The 19,263-nt window shown below is 47.5% G+C and overlaps 1 protein-coding gene across 1 annotated transcript; it reads left to right on the forward strand.

Moving 5' to 3' along the window:
• Positions 1-9,369: 9,369 nt before the first annotated feature.
• Positions 9,370-10,965, forward strand: LOC100465956 (ubiquitin carboxyl-terminal hydrolase 17-like protein 6). The gene has a single exon (XM_002929941.3). It carries the CDS (start codon positions 9,370-9,372, stop codon positions 10,963-10,965), a length of 1,596 nt encoding a protein of 531 aa, XP_002929987.1.
• Positions 10,966-19,263: the final 8,298 nt, after the last annotated feature.

Genomic DNA, 19,263 nt, shown 5'->3' on the forward strand with positions numbered 1-19,263 from the left:
AGCAACTCTACCCTCCCTCCACCGGCGTCTGGAGCCATGAGAATCTTTTTCTCAATTTCTGCTGCTCTCATTCTCCTTGTTCACATTTTCTCAGGTAAGAGGGAAATCCTAATAGATGTAAGGATGGCAATCTGTCTTTTGAGAAGAAAGCTGAGGTTTTAGAAAAATGCATGACTCATCCCTGTGTTCTAAAAAGGTCCCAGGACAAGCCAGTTACTGGAAATCTTTTCTTGAGCTTAGACGCAAAACAACGGGACCACACTGAGCCAGACTAGCTCTACCCAGAAGAGTATCTGGTTAATTTCCCTAAAAGCTCTACCAAGAGGTTTAGACTTCTCTTTACATTGAGATCTCTTTCCTTCTTCTGTAATCTTTTATCTTTGCACCTAAAATTGTGAAACTCCACAACCACACAGCAAAGGGAGTGGGCTACCATTGACCTGCCTCCAGTGTCAACAGCATTGTCTTTACCCTTGTTATATGTCTGAGACTAGTAATTTGGAGACGTGGAAAAAATCACATATTGGAAAGGACTGTTTATTAGGATTAGAAAGTATACTGCCTCCCTCCCAGGAAGAAATACTCTGCTGATATCCTAGAAATGAGCGTGGTAGAGGGAGTTGAATACCAGGTAAAGACACCGTGTCGGTTGTATGGGGAGTCCATTCTCCCACACCACTGCTCAGGTGGCCTGTGCTTTTCCTGATGTCTAGGCGTGCACTCTGTGTCTGCAGGAGATTGAGTAATAGGGAGTTGTGAATTTGGCCCGGGAGACATTGTGTTGCTTTCCGGTCACCGATGTCTGGGTGATTGAAGCCCTGCTTTCTTCCCTTAGCCCGCGGAGGAATACACAGAGAGATGCAGTGTCAGAGGATGGATGGGCGCTGTGAAGCCGAATGCCTCTCTTTCGAGGTTAAGATTGGAGGCTGTCGAGCTGAATTGACACCATTTTGCTGCAAGAAAAATAAGAACAAGTAAAAGCCAAGCATCAGCTCCAAAATTGAGAGGCAAAGTCCTTTGGCTGTGAGCTCCCTGCAACAAACCTGTCTGGATTTTCTCTCTTGACCTCCAAAGTTGGCATTCTTTGAATGAAGCTGTCAGTCCAGCTTCTGACACTGCAGAGAAATGCCCTCTCTAGGCCTCGAACTGCCAGAGGGAAGGCACTGTGCTGTGTTCACCTTGGCAATCCCCACTCGCTGGTGTAGGGCCCATTAATTATTTTAATGATTGATAAAGTGAGTGAGCAAATGAACGGATAAAACAGGTAGAATGGAAAGGTGGGACCGTGCTTGAGAGGAGTTCTAAAGGCCTGGCTTCAGACAGACGTGTGACCCTGGGCCTTTGCTGTTCAGGCTCTGGTGTCTCTAATAAGAAGAGATTCAACCACGTAGTAAACAGCCCACATGCCAGATACAAATTGCGGCTGCCTTAGCCTTGCTGCGGGCATGGGCTTCTCCAGCTCTAACCCAGGTAATTGTTAGAAAGGCTTCCACCCCCCCGTCCGATCTGGGGCATCAAGTGCCACAAAGAAACTGGCCCACGTCAAAGTGGAAGCCGGCCCAGTTTGGGAGCGTCTTCATTCTGGCCACTTGCAGTGAGACTGTATCAGCCATGGCCTATTCCAGCGCAAGGTCCCTAGAGATGGACTAACTCCACACCCTCATTGCAGAGAAGTAGATACAGACCCAGGAAGACCCCACTGTTGCTGGCTTAGTCACGGCCACACTCAGACTTCTGGCTTTTTGGTCTTATGTCCTTAGCATGTCCGCAGAATGGTGTGCTGGCCAAGGGCAGAAGCCTGAAGATGAAACACTTTTTAGCAGCTCCAGTGAGCAGCTGGGTGGAGGAAGAAGTGGAAACGAGCTGCAGAAAAATCACACACTTTCCAAAATCCGTCCTGTGACCCTGCGATCTTTGCCTTTCCAGGCCGATGGTAATGACACACAGGTTTGCCTCTGCCCTGACTTGCCAAAATTCAGAGTCCCCACTTTTGGGCAGAGCGAGATCTATTTCATAGGCCGTTTTCATCCTCGATTTACAGCACACCCTTCCAGAACAGAAGAAACACAGCCCCTTGTCTCTGCTCTGGAGAATGTCCTTACCTGTTCGATTAAGGCCGCTTCCTATAGAGATGTAAATAAGAGAGAACAAAATAAAACACACTTTCCTAGGATGAAACAATTTGTAAAAGTCTGTAAAATATGAAATAAAAGTGTGTTTTAAAAAAATGTTCTGTTGCTGCCACATATCTTTATGGCTAATGGGCTGAATTTTTTATTTTGAAAACTGTGCAAGAGAGAAGTGAGTGGATGAAGGACTCTGTTGCAAGTGTCTCAGGTCCTGGGTTTTGCCCAGAAGTTCCTTACCTTTGGTTTCAGATAAAATAACTGCGTTTGAGAGTCTAAATGTACTGAGGTCTCTTCCCCTGTTCTTCCCCCCTCGTTCCTCCCCTTTCCTTGCCAGGTGAACTGTGGTGCGCATAACGTAAGCCTCTTGGCTTCTCAACTACAGAAACATCCTCTGGCTTGTTCGTGTTGCTGGGATTTCTCTTGATAAGGAGACCAGTGACCACTTAGGCATGTCTTGTTCATTGTCCCCTCTTTCTAAATACCCAGTGTAATTTCTGTTGACCCCCAGGGGCTGTCTCTCTCTGTCAAATAAATAAATAAAATCTTTTAAAAAAAAAAAAGAATCTGGATTTTTAAAGCCACTTTTTTTTTTAAGATTTTACTTATTTATTTGACAGAGAGAGACAACCAGCAAGAGAGAGAACACAAGCAGGGGGAGTGGGAGAGGAAGAAGCAGGCTCCTAGTGGAGGAGCCTGATGTGGGGCTCGATCCCATAACGCCAGGATCACACCCTGAGCCGAAGGCAGACGCTTAATGACTGCACCACCCAGGAGCCCCTAAAACCACGTTTCCAATCAAATCTCCTGCAACTAGAGATCATTGACCAGAGCATCTGAGATTGAAGGTGACCCTGGTTCTGTGTCCCACACTTCTAGCTAGAAGCCAGGATGGAACTTCAGAATTCAAATCCAGAAGTCCTGCCTTTGCGCCCAGTGGTATTTCACTGTCCTGCTCTTTTTGAAAAGGAGATGTTGAGAGGAACTGAACAAATGGCTCACCTCCTTGCTCAAATCTGGGAACAGAAGCTCAGACTTTAAAGATTGATTGATTGACTAATTGATTGAGGAGAGAGGGAGAGGGAGAGAGCATGCAAGAGTTGGGATGAGGGACAGAGACAGAGGAGAAATAGGCTCCCCGCTGAGCAGGGAGACTGATGCGATGTGGGACTCCATCCCAGGACCCTGGGATCATGACCTGAGCCGAAGGCAGACACTAAACCCACTGAGCCACCCAGGCGCCCTACAAGCTCAGACTTCAATGGGAAGACAGATATATGTCCAGCAAGCTAACATACAACATGGCAGGTTCCACAGCCTGATGGGAAGCCTGTGGGAGCTCAGAACGGGATGACTGAGTATAAATGGAGTTAGCAGAGTCTGGAACAAGTTCACAGACAAAACACCCTGTCACTGCTCGGACCAATTGCTTTGTCAACCTAGCCTAAATCACTTTCACTGAACTGAAAGATTGTTGTTCCATTCTATTGCCAATATGTAGGTAGCTTATGTCCCCATTTGACAATTATTTCTACCCAAAACTGCCCGCTTCCATGAGCTTCCAAAATAACAAGGACTGTCTGTCCTCCCTTGAAGACCATTCTGCTCTCACAGAATACCTCTCCCTAGATACCCTTAAGGAGGCATTAAAATGTCCTCGTTATGCAAACAGAGCCATGTTACTGGTCCTGGTGAGCTGCAGCCTGAAATGAAGCCCTTTTCCTCCTGTCTGTATGGACACTTCACCCATGAGAACCATAGTCATTTTCTTTTGCCATTCTATTCTTTCTTGAACCAAGTCTCCCCACGTAACAAAACGAATTTATTTAAGACTTGGTCATTTTGAGAATATGAGCGCTTGAGAGAATCCTACACACAGGACAAAATCCCCACGACCTACACAGTGAGAAGGGGTCTCACGGGAAAGTCAATGTTTGAGAAAACCATCGTCTCCTGATCCCTGGACAATCGCTTCGGATTGTGTGTCCCACATCCTAGGTGGTAAAGACGGACTTAGAGAAGTGCAGTCAGAGGATTTCCCAGTGTCTACAACCATCTGTACTTCCTCACTGGAACTGAACAGGATCTGGGTAACAGAAAAGGGGGCATTTTCCTCATAACTCTTTGTCTCCAAACCTCCTCTGCTTATGTTCTCCAAGGGTTAGGGATTCTCAGATAATCGCACAATAGACCCATGATAAGGCTCTCGGACCCAGGCAGAGGGAAGTGATAAGGCCCTGCTTGTAAGGATAACTGAGTCTAAGAAAACTAGCTCCATACAGCTGATCTTTTGGGGTCGACTCTGGCTGGCTGGCTTTATTCCACCCTTGGCTCTCCCTCTCCGTTCCTTCTCAACCCTGGTCTCCTCAGATGGATTCCTCCTGGGATTCCAGCTTCTACATTCAGGGTAGAAACAGGCATTAGAGGTCTTAACCATCCTGCCCACACATGCCTTACTGCAGCCCGCATCAGACTCCCTGTTTTTGGCCAAGGAAGTGACTGGAAGCATAAAAGAGAAGAGCCAGTCTCTAAAACTCCTGGCCAAGTATATTCGAGGAGATGTAAGCAATTTTATTACACTTGAAGTAGGGTATTTATTCATTTGTTTTGAGGAATAAGATTTGGAATAAGATGAGGAATAAGGTTTGCTGAAATGTAGGAAGTAGACACAGAGGTAACAATAGGGCCTAATTACCAACGGCAGTAAGTCAGAGCGGGGGGAGGGGGTGCTGCCGGCGGAGCTGGTGTTTATGAGGTACCACGCATTGCAGACAGACAGACAGTCCCGAGAAATGTCTAAAGTCCCCTCCTTGTTCCAGAAAAGGCTGGTGTTGCCCTCGAAACTCAGGATGGTGACTGCCCATTACTAGCAACTTCAGCACTCTCCAGGTCCTCCCAAGCAGTGTAAGGTTCCTGTGCTGGCCTTTGTCACCCCTGCCGGTCTGGTTGACAAGAGGCTCACACTCCAATAGCCCAGAGGCTCCGTATGCAAATACGGTTACCTGGCCGTCCAAGAGACTGATGGAAGAGGTGGCAGAAGGGCAATGGGAGTGTGAAGGCTAAGGAAATGTTGCGGTTTAGTGGGAGTCTCAGGCATGGTTTGTGGACACTGGGTGTGGGTCTGGATCCTGCCTTCTTTGCATGGCACCCAGGGCTGACCAAACACCCAAAATCTGATGGGTATGGTGTGGCTGGCCGGCCCCAGACCAGGGTTCCTTCAGCTTCCATGCCTTAGGGCTCCCCTGCTGGGATGTGCACACAAGTTCCCTTGATCACCCATGACCTGGACCTAGTTGGCTTGGCTTTCTAGGGCACAGGCTGCCTGTTTTTGCCTTATGGAATAATTTTCTCAGGTAAAAACCTAGGGCTCAGAGTCTGAGATACCCAGGAAGATGGTCCTGTTATCTTGTCATGTGACACAGAATTTGAGGAATCTGCACCTGAATCCCCCACCTCCTTAGATGTGTAGTAGTCATATCGGCAGTATTAAGAGTTTTAATAGTGTTTAAGTCATTGTGATCATCCTCCGATCATTGCGTTGCTATTGATTAGTACTTTGTTATGTTTCTTATTCTGGATTGTTCACAGGTGGTTGTTATAAAACACTGAGTACAGTTTCTATTTGTGAGGAGTGTCTGATTTTGGAGACCATTCCTGAGGGCTCCCAAAAGACCGTCACACACTGAGGCTAGAGTTCTCCTGCCCCGCTCCTTGGTCTCCTTTCATGCAGCAACCCTCTCGACATGCTCATGTCCCCCTCCGGAGGCACATACGCACCCATGCTGGCAGGGAAGCCACGTGGATAAGGTCCCAGTTGGCTGAGCCTGGAAACATGTGCAAGTTCCCTCCAGAGATCAGACCCATATCCCATACACAGGGAAGAACCAGGCAGGCTTCGCGGCTCACTGGAGCCAGGACAAGCTTCCTAATTCCACTTGGGTGCCCTGGAACTACTCCTGCCATCCTATAATCCTGGAAAACATATTACCGGGTCCCTGAGCACCTTCAAAATTCTCTACCTTAGCTCAGAGCTCCGGGTCCAGCAGTGCCAAAATTAGTCACAAAGGGGGAATCCCAGGCCCCGGGACCTTCTGTAAGTATCCGTTGTCCCCTTAGGGCCCCAGGAAATGCTCAGGCTGCAGTGCAGGGCATGGAGGAGCACACCTGCCAGCCCAGGCACCTGCACAAGGTCAAGTCCTCCTGGGAGCCTAGGAAAAGCTTCTGCGGGCCAGCGTCGCCCCCTGCTGGTCGCAGAGCACCATGCAAGACTTGCTCTTGTGACCTCCCTGCGGATTGCAAAGCCAGGTGTGTGGACTTCCTCAGGTGTGGGTGGAACCCATGGCTGAAGGCCATCCAGGACGTGCTGGCCGCTGTCACACAGGGAGCCTAATGGAGCTTCTGGATGCCTTCGTGAGATCCAAGTCAAACAGTGCGTGTGTATGTGCAAATGTGTCTATGTCTGTGACTGTGTGTGTGTGTGTGTGTGTGTGTGTGTCTGTGTGAATGCTGATGTAAATCCAGGAAGAGAAGGTTGGATACCAAAATTCCTACAGATTGAGCTATATTTATTGATTTCTCTGTGGCTTTTTCCCTCATGGCTCATGGGTGCTACATTATTTGCATTTTACCTAAGATTCTACTCAATTTAGATTCAAATAAACAATAAAACTGATTTCAATGCATGAGGTCGTGCAAAATTTAAATCCATCTAGTCAATTTAACCCCTTCCAATTTAAAATTGAAATGTGAGACAGGAATCCATCAAAATCATAGAGGAGAACATAGGCTGCAACCTCTTTGACATCAGCCAAAGCAACTTCTTTCATGACACATCTCCAAAGGCAAGGGAAACAAAAGCAAAAATGAACTTCTGGGACTTCATCAAGATAAAAAGCTTCTGCACAGCCAAGGAAACAGTCAAAAAAACTAAGAGACAGCCCACGGAATGGGAGAATATATTTGCAAACGACACTACAGATAAAGGGCTTGTATCCAAGCTCTATAAAGAATTTCTCAAACTCAACACCCAAAAAACAAATAATCAAATCAAAAAATGGGCAGAAGGCATGGACATTTCTCCAAAGAAGACATACAAATGGCTAACAGACACATGAAAAAATGGGAAATTCATATCAAAACCACATTGAGATACCACCTTAGAACCAGTTAGAATGGCAAAAATGGACAAGGCAAGAAACAACAAATGTTGGAGAGGATGTGGAGAAAGGGGATCCCTCTTACACTGTTGGTGGGAATGCAAGTTGTCACAGCCACTTTGGAAAACAGTGTGGAGGTCCCTCAAAAAGTTAAAAATAGAGCCACCCTATGACCAAGCAATTGCACTACTGGGTATTTACCACAAAGATACAGACGTAGTGAGAAGGGGCACCTGCACCCCAGTGTTCATAGCAGCATTGTCCACAACAGCCAAACTGTGGAAGGAGCTGAGATCCCTTCAAAAGATGAATGGATAAAGAAGATATGGTCCATATATACAATGGAATATTACTCAGCCATCAGAAAGGATGAATACCCACAATTTGCATGGACATGGATGGGACTGGAGGAGATTATGCTAAGTGAAATAAGTCAAGCAGAGGAAGACAATTATCATGTTTTCACTCCTATGTGGAACATAAGGAATAGCAGGGAGATCATTAAGAGACGGAAGGGAAGAATGAAGGGGGGGGCAAACAGAAGGGGGAATGAACCACAAGAGACTGTGGACTCTGGGAAACAAACTGAGGGCTTCAGAGGGGAGGGGGGTGGGGGACTGGGATAGGCCAGTGATGGGTATTAAGGAGGGCACATATTGCATGGGCATTATACGCAAACAGTGACTCACGGAACAAGACATCAAAAACTAAGGATGTACTGTACGGTGAATGACATAACATAATAAAATTTTTTAAAAATTAAGAACACAAAAAAATAAATTTAAAAAATTTGAAAAATTAAATTGAAATGTCGTAAATAGCATCCTAGTTAAGACATGTTATTAATTTCCAAATGTTGCGTAATGAATTACCAAAGACGTGGTGGCTTAAGAGAAGAAACAATATTCCCTCACAGTGCAGAGGCCAGAAGTCCAAGGTCAAGATGTCAGCAGGGCCAGCTGCCTTCTGAAGCCAAGTCAGTGATGAAGGCCTGGCAGAAGGCACATGTATTTCTTGGTGTCTTTAGCAAAGAGTAGAAATAGATATTTATGTCTCCCCTTCCTAAGCTTTATACATTTTCAGAAACATTGTTTTTTCACCACAATTTTTGTAGTGCAGCAACAATACTCATTTTCTAATGGGAATTGATCATCGTCACAAGTCTGAAATACTTCTCTGGTCCATTCAAACAATTTCTGCAGACACTGCCCGCTCTGAAAGCTGGTCAAGATATACTGACACTTTAAAGCCACAGGCCAACAGGTCCTGAAACAAGGGAACTTAAAACTATCATGCTGTCTAATTCCCAGAGGTAAAGCTTCATATTTGGTAAAATGAACACTGGGTATTTGATAGGTACTCCTATTGGGATGGAACTTAAGGGGAAAAAAAATGTTTTCCAAAGAAATGTGAAACCAGCCACAGGATCTGTGGTTACGATTTCTGGGCCACACCTAGGTAGACAAACATTTATAAAGACCTTCATGATCCCCGAATGCATGAATCATATTAGAGAGCGCGATGGAATTTTAGAAGCAATCATCTGACCGTAAACTTTCTAAAAACAGGATGCTTCTACAGACATTCTGGCTGGTGGGGAAGATTGTCTTCTTATGTGATCCCTGAGATCCTTTGGGAAAATGATGCCCCCCATCCTAGAAGACTAATGTCCCACACTCCTTGGCTCACTTGACATTACTGGGAAAACAAAGTGGATATTCATAAAGGATTTCCTCTGAGCTTGGAAACTCTCAAGAAAATCTGCCCGGAAGGGTGTGATGGAAGGTAGGGAGGCTGAGAAAGTGCTGAAATGTGTGTCTGTCCATTGTGGGGGGGAAGGGAAGGAGGTGGGCTGGCCTGAATTGTTTCTCTGCCTAAGGAGAGCAACCACACCCTAAATCCCTTATTCCAATCAAGCGTTTGGAGCTGATTGGATTACTTTGTGCCTAGTTACGTGGGTGCAACAAGCCATAAAAGCCCGAGGAGATGGCCATCCCTGTCATTTGGAGAGTGGCTCAGCGAGAGAAGAATCCCCCTGCAAACAGAGGCTCCACGTGGGGGATCTTGTGAACACTGTTCCTGGAAACATGGAGGCTGCTTCTCTCTACCGCCAAGAGGATTCTCAGTTCAATATCTTTCCAAAACTCAAATCTTGCTGGTCAAATGTAGGTGGTACTGAAGTCCAGGGGGGACCCTCTTTGCCTGAGAAGCCATCACCATCATCTCACAGACTCTGCTACCTGACTAATGGTTTGGCTCCCATGTCAGCAGGGCTGGCTCCCACAAAGAAACTTGTGAGTTGGAAGAGACCTTCTGTGGTTGGGGCTGGGCTTCAGAACCTGGGGAACACCTGCTATGTGAATGCGGTCCTGCAGTGTCTGACATACACACCGCCCCTTGCCAGCTCTATGCTGTCCCAGCAGCACCAGCAAACCTGTGGGAAGCAGACATTCTGCATGCTCTGCGCTCTGCAAGCTCACATGACCCGGGCCCTCTGCCATCCTGGAGATGTGATCCGTCCCTTGCCAAGACTGCTCGCTGCCTTCCACACACACCAGCAGGAAGACGCGCATGAGTTTCTGATGTTCACTCTGGGTGCAATGCAGCAAGCATGCCTGCCTGAGGACAAGCCTTCAGACCCTCAGTCGGAGGACGCCACCCTCATCCGTCAGATCTTTGGAGGGTACTGGAGGTCTCAAATCCATTGTCTCCACTGCCAAGGCATTTCGAGCACTATGGACCCTTACCTGGACATTAGCCTGGACATTGAGGCAGCTCAGAGTGTGAGCCAAGCTTTGGAGCAGTTGGTGAAGCCCGAAAAGTTGGATGGTGAAAATGCCTATCATTGTAATACTTGCCTAGGGAAGGTGCCTGCTTCCAAGATGTTGACTTTGCACACTCCCTCAAAGGTCCTTATCCTGGTGTTAAAGCGGTTCTCAGATTTCACAGGCAACAAAATGGCTAAGGACGTGCACTATCCTGAGCATCTTGACATGCAGCCCTACCTGTGTGAGCAGAGGGCAGGGCCGCTGGTTTACGTGCTCTATGCTGTGCTGGTGCACGCTGGGTGGAGCTGTCACAGTGGACATTACTTCTGTTTCGTAAAAGCTGGAAATGGCCAGTGGTATAAAATGGATGATTCTAAGGTCACCGCCCGTGATGCGACTTGTGCGCTGAGCCAACATGCCTATGTCCTCTTTTACATCCAGAAGACTGAGTGGGAAAGAGAACTTGTGAGTGAGTCCCTCGGTGGGGAAGCCACATCCCCTGAGGCTGACTGCACAGGCTTGGCTGGGTTCCAAAGGGAGCCTGAAACAGACTCCAGCGTCAAAGCTCCTGATTTGGAGGATCGCGTGGAAGAGACATCAGTGCAACAAATTACGTTAGACCAGTGGAGATCCCTCCAAGAACGCAAGCGACCTAAGGCAGAATTCAATGTCAGGAGAGTAGACCGTGCTCTTCCCGCGCATGCAGTCATAATTCACCGGTCCAGATGCGAGATGAGAACGAATGATCCTGAACAAAACAACGACTGGCTCAACACTTCAGCCAGGAACGTTGCACCTCAGAGGGCAGGAGACATGGGCAAAGTCCCTTGTCTGGCAGGGAGAACCAGAGCTGCCAGGAAGAAGAGCAAGAAGGGGCAGAGGTCTAGGGAAGCAGTCCAGGGACCTCACTACTAGCTTGGATGCACATGCCCCGCACCCCCACACACGTACACACTCGTTCACCCACTCACCTAACTTGAACACAGTCCTGTACGGGAAATATTTTGCGTGTTGTAGGTGTGTGTGTTCTGCACGTGTGGAGAGACCAGAACTGGCTGTGTTCATGGGACAAGGCATTCAGCTTGAGCTGGAGGGTACTGAGCTTTAAGCCTGGGGATATTATTGGAGAGGTTCGGATTTATCACTGGGTCTGTGTCTGTGGATGATCCCTCCCTTCCATCGGCACCGGGAAGAAGTGGGGGCAACTCGCAGCCTGAGAGGATCAGAGCAAGTAGAGGAATCAGGCATGCGGGTGGAAACAATGCTGAGGACCTGGTGTCGGTGTGAGCACACCTGTCAGTCACGGTCCCATCATCCCATTACTTACTTTCTTTTTATATTGAAAGAACATTTCCCAAGCATATGCATGGGCGGAGTCTGGGTAAAGATGCACTTAGAAATATACAAATATGCATCAACTGGAGGAGCTAAAAACAAAACAAAAACACAGACCAGAAACCCAATCTCAATGCACGGACACAAGGAAATGGCAACCCACTGGGGCACCTGGGTGGCTCAGTTGGTTAAGTGGTTAAGCGTCTGCCTTCAGCTCAGGTCATGATCCCAGGGTCCTGGGATCGAGTCCCGCAGCGGGCTCCCTGTTCAGTGGGGAGCCTTCTTCTCCCTCTCCTTGCTTATGCTCTCTGTTGCTATCTCTCTCTTTCAAATAAATAAATAAAACCTTTAAAAAAAGAACAGAAAGAAATAAATGGCAAACCACTGTGAAAACAGATGAACTGCACATGGCTACACATGGCTGCAGACAGACTTTTCAGAGACAGTGATTTGCATGAAAAAGTAAAGAGCAGAATGCAGCAGAGTAACTGATAAATGTGCAAAGTTTTTTCTTGCACGATATTCGTATTGTGAAAAGTCAACACATATATACTCGAACATTTGCTAATTGGTTGGAAATGGTAAAAGGCAATTAAATATTTACTTTTCAGGAGATAACTGCATCCAGCTTGATTGGATCATATTGATTAAATTAGGTCCCCTTAACAATCTCCCTTCCTTGAGACAGCAGAGAGATGGCTGGCAAGGACCGTTGTCCCACAGGAAATTGCTAGCATCCCAGAAGCTGTACCTTTTGGGGCAGAGTTTGCTACCACCCCCCTATCTGACAATCAATATTATGTCTTGGGCATTAGGTATGAAAACATCTTTAAGCAATATGTCGTTCTGAGACAGCACTTATATTAGTTCATTTAGATGTGTGTGTGTGTGTGTGTGTGTGTGTGTGTGTGTGTGTGTGTTTTCCAGGGAGGAGGGTCTGCGTGGAAAAAGGTCAGAGTCAGGGACCACACCCATCCCCCACTCCCTGTCCTCCAGCCCCATCTACAGTGAACATTGTAGCGATGACTGACTTGTCACTCTTCCCGCCGTCTTCTCTACCTACAACACTCATGTCTGGACTCCAGTTGTGATGATGAGAGAAGGGTCTTTGTCAGCCCTCTTCTCTGCTGTTTCAAGGGAGGGAGATTGTTAAGGGAACTTAATTTAATCAATGTGATCCAATCAGGCTGGATGCAGTTATCTCCTGAAAAATAAGCATTCAGTTGCTGTTGACCGTTTCCAAGCAATTAGCAAATATTCATGGATATATGTGTAAACTTCTCACAGTATATATTTTGTGCAACTAAAAACTTCGTATATTTATCAATTACTCTACTTCATTCTGCTCCTTTTGCCCCAAATAACTTCCTGAAAATCTGTGTTTTGCTGCGTGTCATTGTAGTTCATCCAGTATCGTGGTAGTTTGTCATTTTGTGTGTGTAGATGCACTAAGTTAATCCGGATGGTGAATATTTTATATTCTGTTTATATTCTGTTCCTTTTGCCCCAGATAACTTCCTGAAAAGTCTGTGTTTTGCCCCAAATAACTTCCTGAAAAGTCTGTGTTTTGCTGCATGTCATTATAGTTCATCCGGTATCGCGGTAGTTTGTCATTTTGTGTGTGTAGATGCACTAAGTTAATCCGGATGGTGAATATTTTATATTCTGTTTATATTTTGGTCCTTTTGCCCCAAATAACTTCCTGAAAAGTCTGTGTTTTGCCCCAAATAACTTCCTGAAAAGTCTGTGTTTTGCTGCGTGTCATTGTAGTTCATCCGGTATCGCGGTAGTTTGTCATTTTGTGTGTGTAGATGCACTAAGTTAATCCGGATGGTGCGTATTTTATTTTTCCAAACACATCTTTACCTAGACTCCACCCATAGACATATTTGGGCAAATGTTCTTTCAATATAAACGGAAAGTAATGGGATGATGGGACGATGACTGTCAGTCATTTTCACACAGACTTGGGGTCCTCCATGTTGTTTCCACCCTTCATGCCTGGATGCCCACTCCCTGGGATGCTTCTCTGAGCCTCTCTCCCAAAGACAGGTGTGGCCATCTCCTCAGCCCTGCTATGGCTGAGTCCACCCACATGACTAGGCATAAGGTCATCCAATCACCCCAAACACTTGATTGGAATAAGGGATTTAGGGCGTGGTCACTCTTCTTCTGCAGAGACCATTCAGGCCAGCCCCCCTCCTCCCCCGCCCTCCCACAATGGACAGACACACATTTCAGCACTTTCTCAGCTTCCCTAACTTCCATGCACTCATCTGGATGGGTTTTCTTAAGAGTTTCCAAGTTCAAAGGAAATCCTTTATGAATATCCACTTTGCTTTCAGAGTAATATCATGTGAGCCAAGGAGTGTGGGACCTTGGTTTTCTAGGATGGGGGGCATCATTTTCCCAAAGGAGCTCAGGGATCACATGGGAAGACAATCTTCCCCACCAGCCAGAATGTCTGTAGCTCCATCAAATTATTACTGTCCATTGCTTTACTCCCAAAATTTTTGAACTCTCTTTTATATGACTCACATATACAGTGATCAGGAAGGTCTTTATAAATGCTTGTCTCCCTAGGTGTGGCCCAGAAATTGTAACACTAGAAACACTGTGGCTAGTTTCACACTTCTTTGTAAAACACTTTTTCCCCCCTTAAGCTCCTTCCCAATATGAGTACATATCCAAAATCCTGTGCTCATGTTGCCAGATTTTAAATTTTACCTCTTGGAATTCCACAGCAAGATAGTTTAGGTTCCCTTGTTTAAGTGTGTGTTTCTTGTAGACTTGTGCCATTTATGCACAGCAAGAGGTTGGACATTTGAAACGCCGGGAGGAAAGCATTTACGTTTAGCCTGCGGCTCTAAGGTGTCAGTATATCTTGACCAGCTTTCAGAGCGGGCAGTGTCTGCAGAGATTGTTTGAATGGACCCGAGAAGTATTTCATACTCGTGACGATGATCAGTTTCCATCAAAAAATGAGCAATGCTGCTGCAGTATGTAACTTGTCATGAAAAAAATGTCTCTGAAAATGTATAAAGCTTAGGAAATGGAGACGTCAAAGTCTATTTCTCCTCTTTGCTAAAGGCACCAAGAAATATATGAGCAATTTACCTGATCTTGTCACTGTTTTGGCTTTAGAAGGAATGTGGCCAGGCTGGCATCTTGGTTTTGGGATTCTGGCCTCCAGACTATGAGGGAATAAATGTCTCTTATTCCTTGACCACCGAGATTATGGTCACTTGTTATGCGTCCCTGGAAATCAATAAGATGTCTTGACTAGGATGCTATTTATGACATTTCGGTATTTAATTGAAAGATTTTAAATTGTTTAGGGGCGCCTGGGTAGCACAGCACTTAAGCGTCTGCCTTCAGCTCAGGGCGTTATCCCGGCGTTATGGGATCGAGCCCCACATCAGGCTCCTCCGCTATGAGCCTGCTTCTTCCTCTCCCCTTCCCCCTGCTTGTGTTCCCTCTCTCGCTGGCTGTCCCTACCTCTGTCAAATAAATAAATAAAATCTTTTAAAAAAATTGTTTAAATGGATTTTAAATTTGGAATGACTTAATCAAACGGAGTCAGTTTTATTGTTTATTTGAATCTAAATTGAGTAGAATCTTAGGTAAAATGCAAATAGTGTAGCACCCATGAGCCATGAGGGAAAAAGCCACAGAGAAATCAATAAATATAGCTCAATCTGTAGGAATTTTGGTATCCAACCTTCTCTTCCTGGATTTACATCAGCATTCACACAGACACACACACACACACACACACACACAGTCACAGACATAGACACATTTGCACATACACACGCACTGTTTGACTTGGATCTCACGAAGGCATCCAGAAGCTCCATTAGGCTCCCTGTGTGACAGCGGCCAGCACGTCCTGGATGGCCTTCAGCCATGGGTTCCACCCACACCTGAGGAAGTCCACACACCTGGCTTTGCAATCCGCAGGGAGGTCACAAGAGCGAGTCTTGCATGGTGCTCTGAGACCAGCAGGGGGCGACGCTGGCCCGCAAAGCTTTTCCGAGGCTCCCAGGAGGGCTTGACCTTGTGCAGGTGCCTGGGCTGGAGGTGTGCTCCTCCATGCCCTGCACCGCAGCCTGAGCATTTCCTGGGGCCCTAAGGGGACAATGGATACTTACATAAGGCCCCGGGGCCTGGGATTCGCTCCTTGTGACTGTAACTTTGGCACTGCTGGACCCGGAGCTCTGAGCTAAGGTAGAGAATTTTGAGGCAGCTGAAAATATATCCTCCAGCCTCTCTAAGAATCAGTCTTCCAAAACATACATCCATATCACTCAAGATATTGAATAATAAAAATAATGAAAACTGGCAAACTGACATTTATTATGGCGAAACTGAAGGTGCCCTCATTGGAATAACAGCTATAGAACTTCTGGCAAAGGAGAAGTTGGATTTAGTCTTACAAAATGCGGCCATCCTAATCTCCTGGATTTCTAAAGGAAATATTAACTCCCAGATATTCTACTTCAGTTTATAAAGTTGTTTAAGAGAGTGATTGAAAATTGAAAATGGGGATTTACCTATTTTAGTACGTTCTTCAGAGAACAGTCATCACATACACGTAGACATGAAAATCTTATATATGGCAGCTATCCTGCGCTTCAAATAAAATCACGTGTTTCCAAAATTTTGAGAGGGGTCCATATCTAGAGTTGGAACAAAATTTTCAAAGGAGAAAGGAAAAACTACTTAAACTTAAACAATTTTCTATTTTCAAAGAAAAACAGTCTGTCCAATAATTCAGGGATAAAAATAATGAAAAGGGTAAGATTAAAAACTTATTAAAAATAAACAGAAGGCAACGTTCCTCTGGGACACGTTCTCCCACTTTGCCTATCAAACATCTGTAGGCACCAAAGTGAGTCCACACCCTCAGGATTCCTATGGCCTCCGAAGCACCATGGCTGGAAGCGCCGGTCCGCTGGAGGAACCCCAGACGCATAGAAAGCAGCTTCCTCTGCTCCTCCCCCATGTAAAAAGTGTATCAAGGGGATCCTGTGGAGTATTTATTCCCGACCTTCACAGAGCTATAGTCCCACTTCCTAGGTAAACAGACCCTTTTCTGTCTTTCACTGTTGAATTGAACGTATGAAGGTCTTGGGGTTTTTTTTGTTGGTTCCTTTGTTTTCCTTCATGGGAATGTGGCCTTGGTGGTGAGGAAAAACTAATGTGCGTTCCGTGTGTTGTCTTTTCCCACAGCGCCCACACAGGCCGATACCCGTCTACACCAACAAGAGGACTTCCGTCCTGGAGCCCCAACTCACATGGGAGCCACCTACCCAGCCCCCTGACGTGACAGCCGGGTACCACTCCGCGTCTACTCTCAGAAGCCCTGCAGCCGGCCTTGTCTCACCCCGTGCACCACGTGATGCTCGGCACAGGGTGACCACTGTCACGCCTCACCTGGCATGCCCACCCTTTGGCAAGGAGGGTGGCACGGTTTCACATGGTAGGAAGGGGAGAGGAGGAGGGATTGCAGGTCTCAGGCTGAATAGAAGGAACCACACGGAGAGATTTGGACAAGCGCCAGCCTGGACCTGAGCCTGTGCACCCCTGAGGTGCACGCACAGCCCCACCGGGTCTGCTGATGTGATTCCCAAGCAGGTCATCCTGGCCCAGGAAAGGACAAATGACCTATGGACACAGAGCTTTCCCTGTGCCAAGCCTGTCTCCAGAGTCGTGGCAGACCCCCTGCTCACAACACATGCCACCCTCCACTTACCCTGGGATCCTCCTCATCTGGCCCGGGAGCCCAGGGTGCCACGGGGGCCCTCTGTGGCCTCTTCCCTTTCTGGGCTCTCGAGGGTCTGTAGGGCCCAGGCTGGGCGTGACTGCTCGCCATCAGTCCCAGCTCTCTCAGGGACACGCCGGTCGATCGGCCTGCCTCGGGGATGGATGTCTGGATGTCCTGAGTGCAAAGAAAAAAGCAGAGTCATATTCCTGTCCCTTCTCTCCAAGTAAGCATGACAGGGCCTCGGGACCACCAGATCAAAGACAGTTGTCACCCTGTGACCTCTCCTCCCTCCCTGTTCTCTGCCACTCTCCTGCCTACCCAGCCTCAGGACGGGGCCCTTAGGAAAGGCAGGTGACGTTGCCGTGAGTGACTGCTTGCAGAGACGCTCCTGAATTCTCTCACCATGCACTCTGCAAGGAAGACCAGGGACATGACTGCCCCCCAGTTTACAAAAGAATCAAAGCTGTGGCAATCCTCCATGGGACACTCAGAGCGGAAAATGGAAAGTGGATGCCTGTGATCCCCACAGGATTCCAGAAAGTAGGAAATGATTCGGTTTGTTCCTACACCCCTTGAATTGCCAGAAATCAAGAGCCATGATACTATGTTCCCGTCAGAGGCCATGAGACAGCAATGGGGCAGCAGGCAGGGCATGAGACAGGGGCCTCAGGCTAAAGGGACCAGACTCTGACTCAGGTCACACAAAGACTGCATTGCATGGATGGGACGTATGCAGGGTTTGGGGATGTCCCACACCGTGGCTTCTGTACTCCCCTCTGAGGTTGAATGACCTAGTGTGTTCAACCAGTCGCTCCCCTGCCTCCCAAGTGCAGAGATACGCAGAGACTGGGGGAGCATTCCCCAAGCAGGGGCCCTCTAGGAGGCAGGAGCAGTCATTGGCACTTCCTAAGAAAGAAATCCCCTCTATAGACCTATGGGTTTTTTCCCTGGGTCCTCATTGGAGATGTCCCTGACAGAGAAAAGAATCGGATCCTGGGACTACTGATCTTTTGACCACCACCTGCCCGGGTCGTCAAACTTCGCTGCCTGAGGAAATCATCTGGAGGATGGGAAGTGCCAATGCCCAGGCCTCGGAAAGGCGGCCAAAATATCCACCACTTCAAGGGGGATTCCGGAATAGGGAGAGGGGAAAACTCACCCCCTGATCCCATGAGAGACCAAAGTGAGCCTGAGGCCCCATGCAGTGCACCTGGCATGTACACAGGAGGCAAGGGGAAATAGGGTCTCTAGGCATCTATTCGTGCAGGAGAGCCGGGTGTGCCTGAGATCCTCGATGTCTAAGAAACACTACGTCCCATTAAGCTCCTCTTTCCTCTCAGGTGATTAAGCTATGAGGAGCGAAATTCATTATAGAAAGGATCTGAAAGGCTGAGGGAAAAAAACATGCACATCAAGTCATAGTTGGGAAGATTTTATTAAGGATAAACAAAGGAAGTGGGACCATAGCTCTGGGAAGGTCAGGAATAAATACTCCACAGGATCCCCTTGATACACTTTTTACATGGGGGAGGAGCAGAGGAAGCTGCTTTCTATGCGTCTGGGGTTCCTCCAGCGGACCGGCGCTTCCAGCTACCGCGCTACGGAGGCCATAGGAATCCTGAGGGTGTGGACTCACTTTGGTGGCTACTGAGTTCTGATGGGCAATGCGGGAGAACGTGTCCCAAAGGAAAGTTGCCTCTTCTTCCATCGAGGGGCCTACGTGTTAGAAGAGTGTCCTGCAATGCTGTTCACATCCCACCCTGCTCACCGTGCGCACGCATCCGAGGAATAAGGCACCATGATGGACACCAAGGGAAAATGGGGGAAGAGGATGCCCCTGAAATCACACTGCTCTGAATGGAAGCTGAGCCACGTCCTCACCCAGGAGGGCAACGAAGCCCATCGGGGTCCCCCGGAGAGAATAGGAGCCGGGAAGCAGGGGACACTCACCCTCACGTAGCCACAGGATTCTGTGCAATCCTTCCAGGTTGGCTTCTGCCCCCCCTGGAGTCTCCTGGGGAATCTCTGGAGCAGGGCCTCCATCTGCTGGGCTTCTTGCCTGCGCAACACAGCATGGGAAGTTGAAGGAACTCAGTTTCGTGTCTTCA

This window comes from Ailuropoda melanoleuca, chromosome 18 (genome assembly GCF_002007445.2).
Source record: "Ailuropoda melanoleuca isolate Jingjing chromosome 18, ASM200744v2, whole genome shotgun sequence".
NCBI lineage: Eukaryota > Metazoa > Chordata > Mammalia > Carnivora > Ursidae > Ailuropoda > Ailuropoda melanoleuca.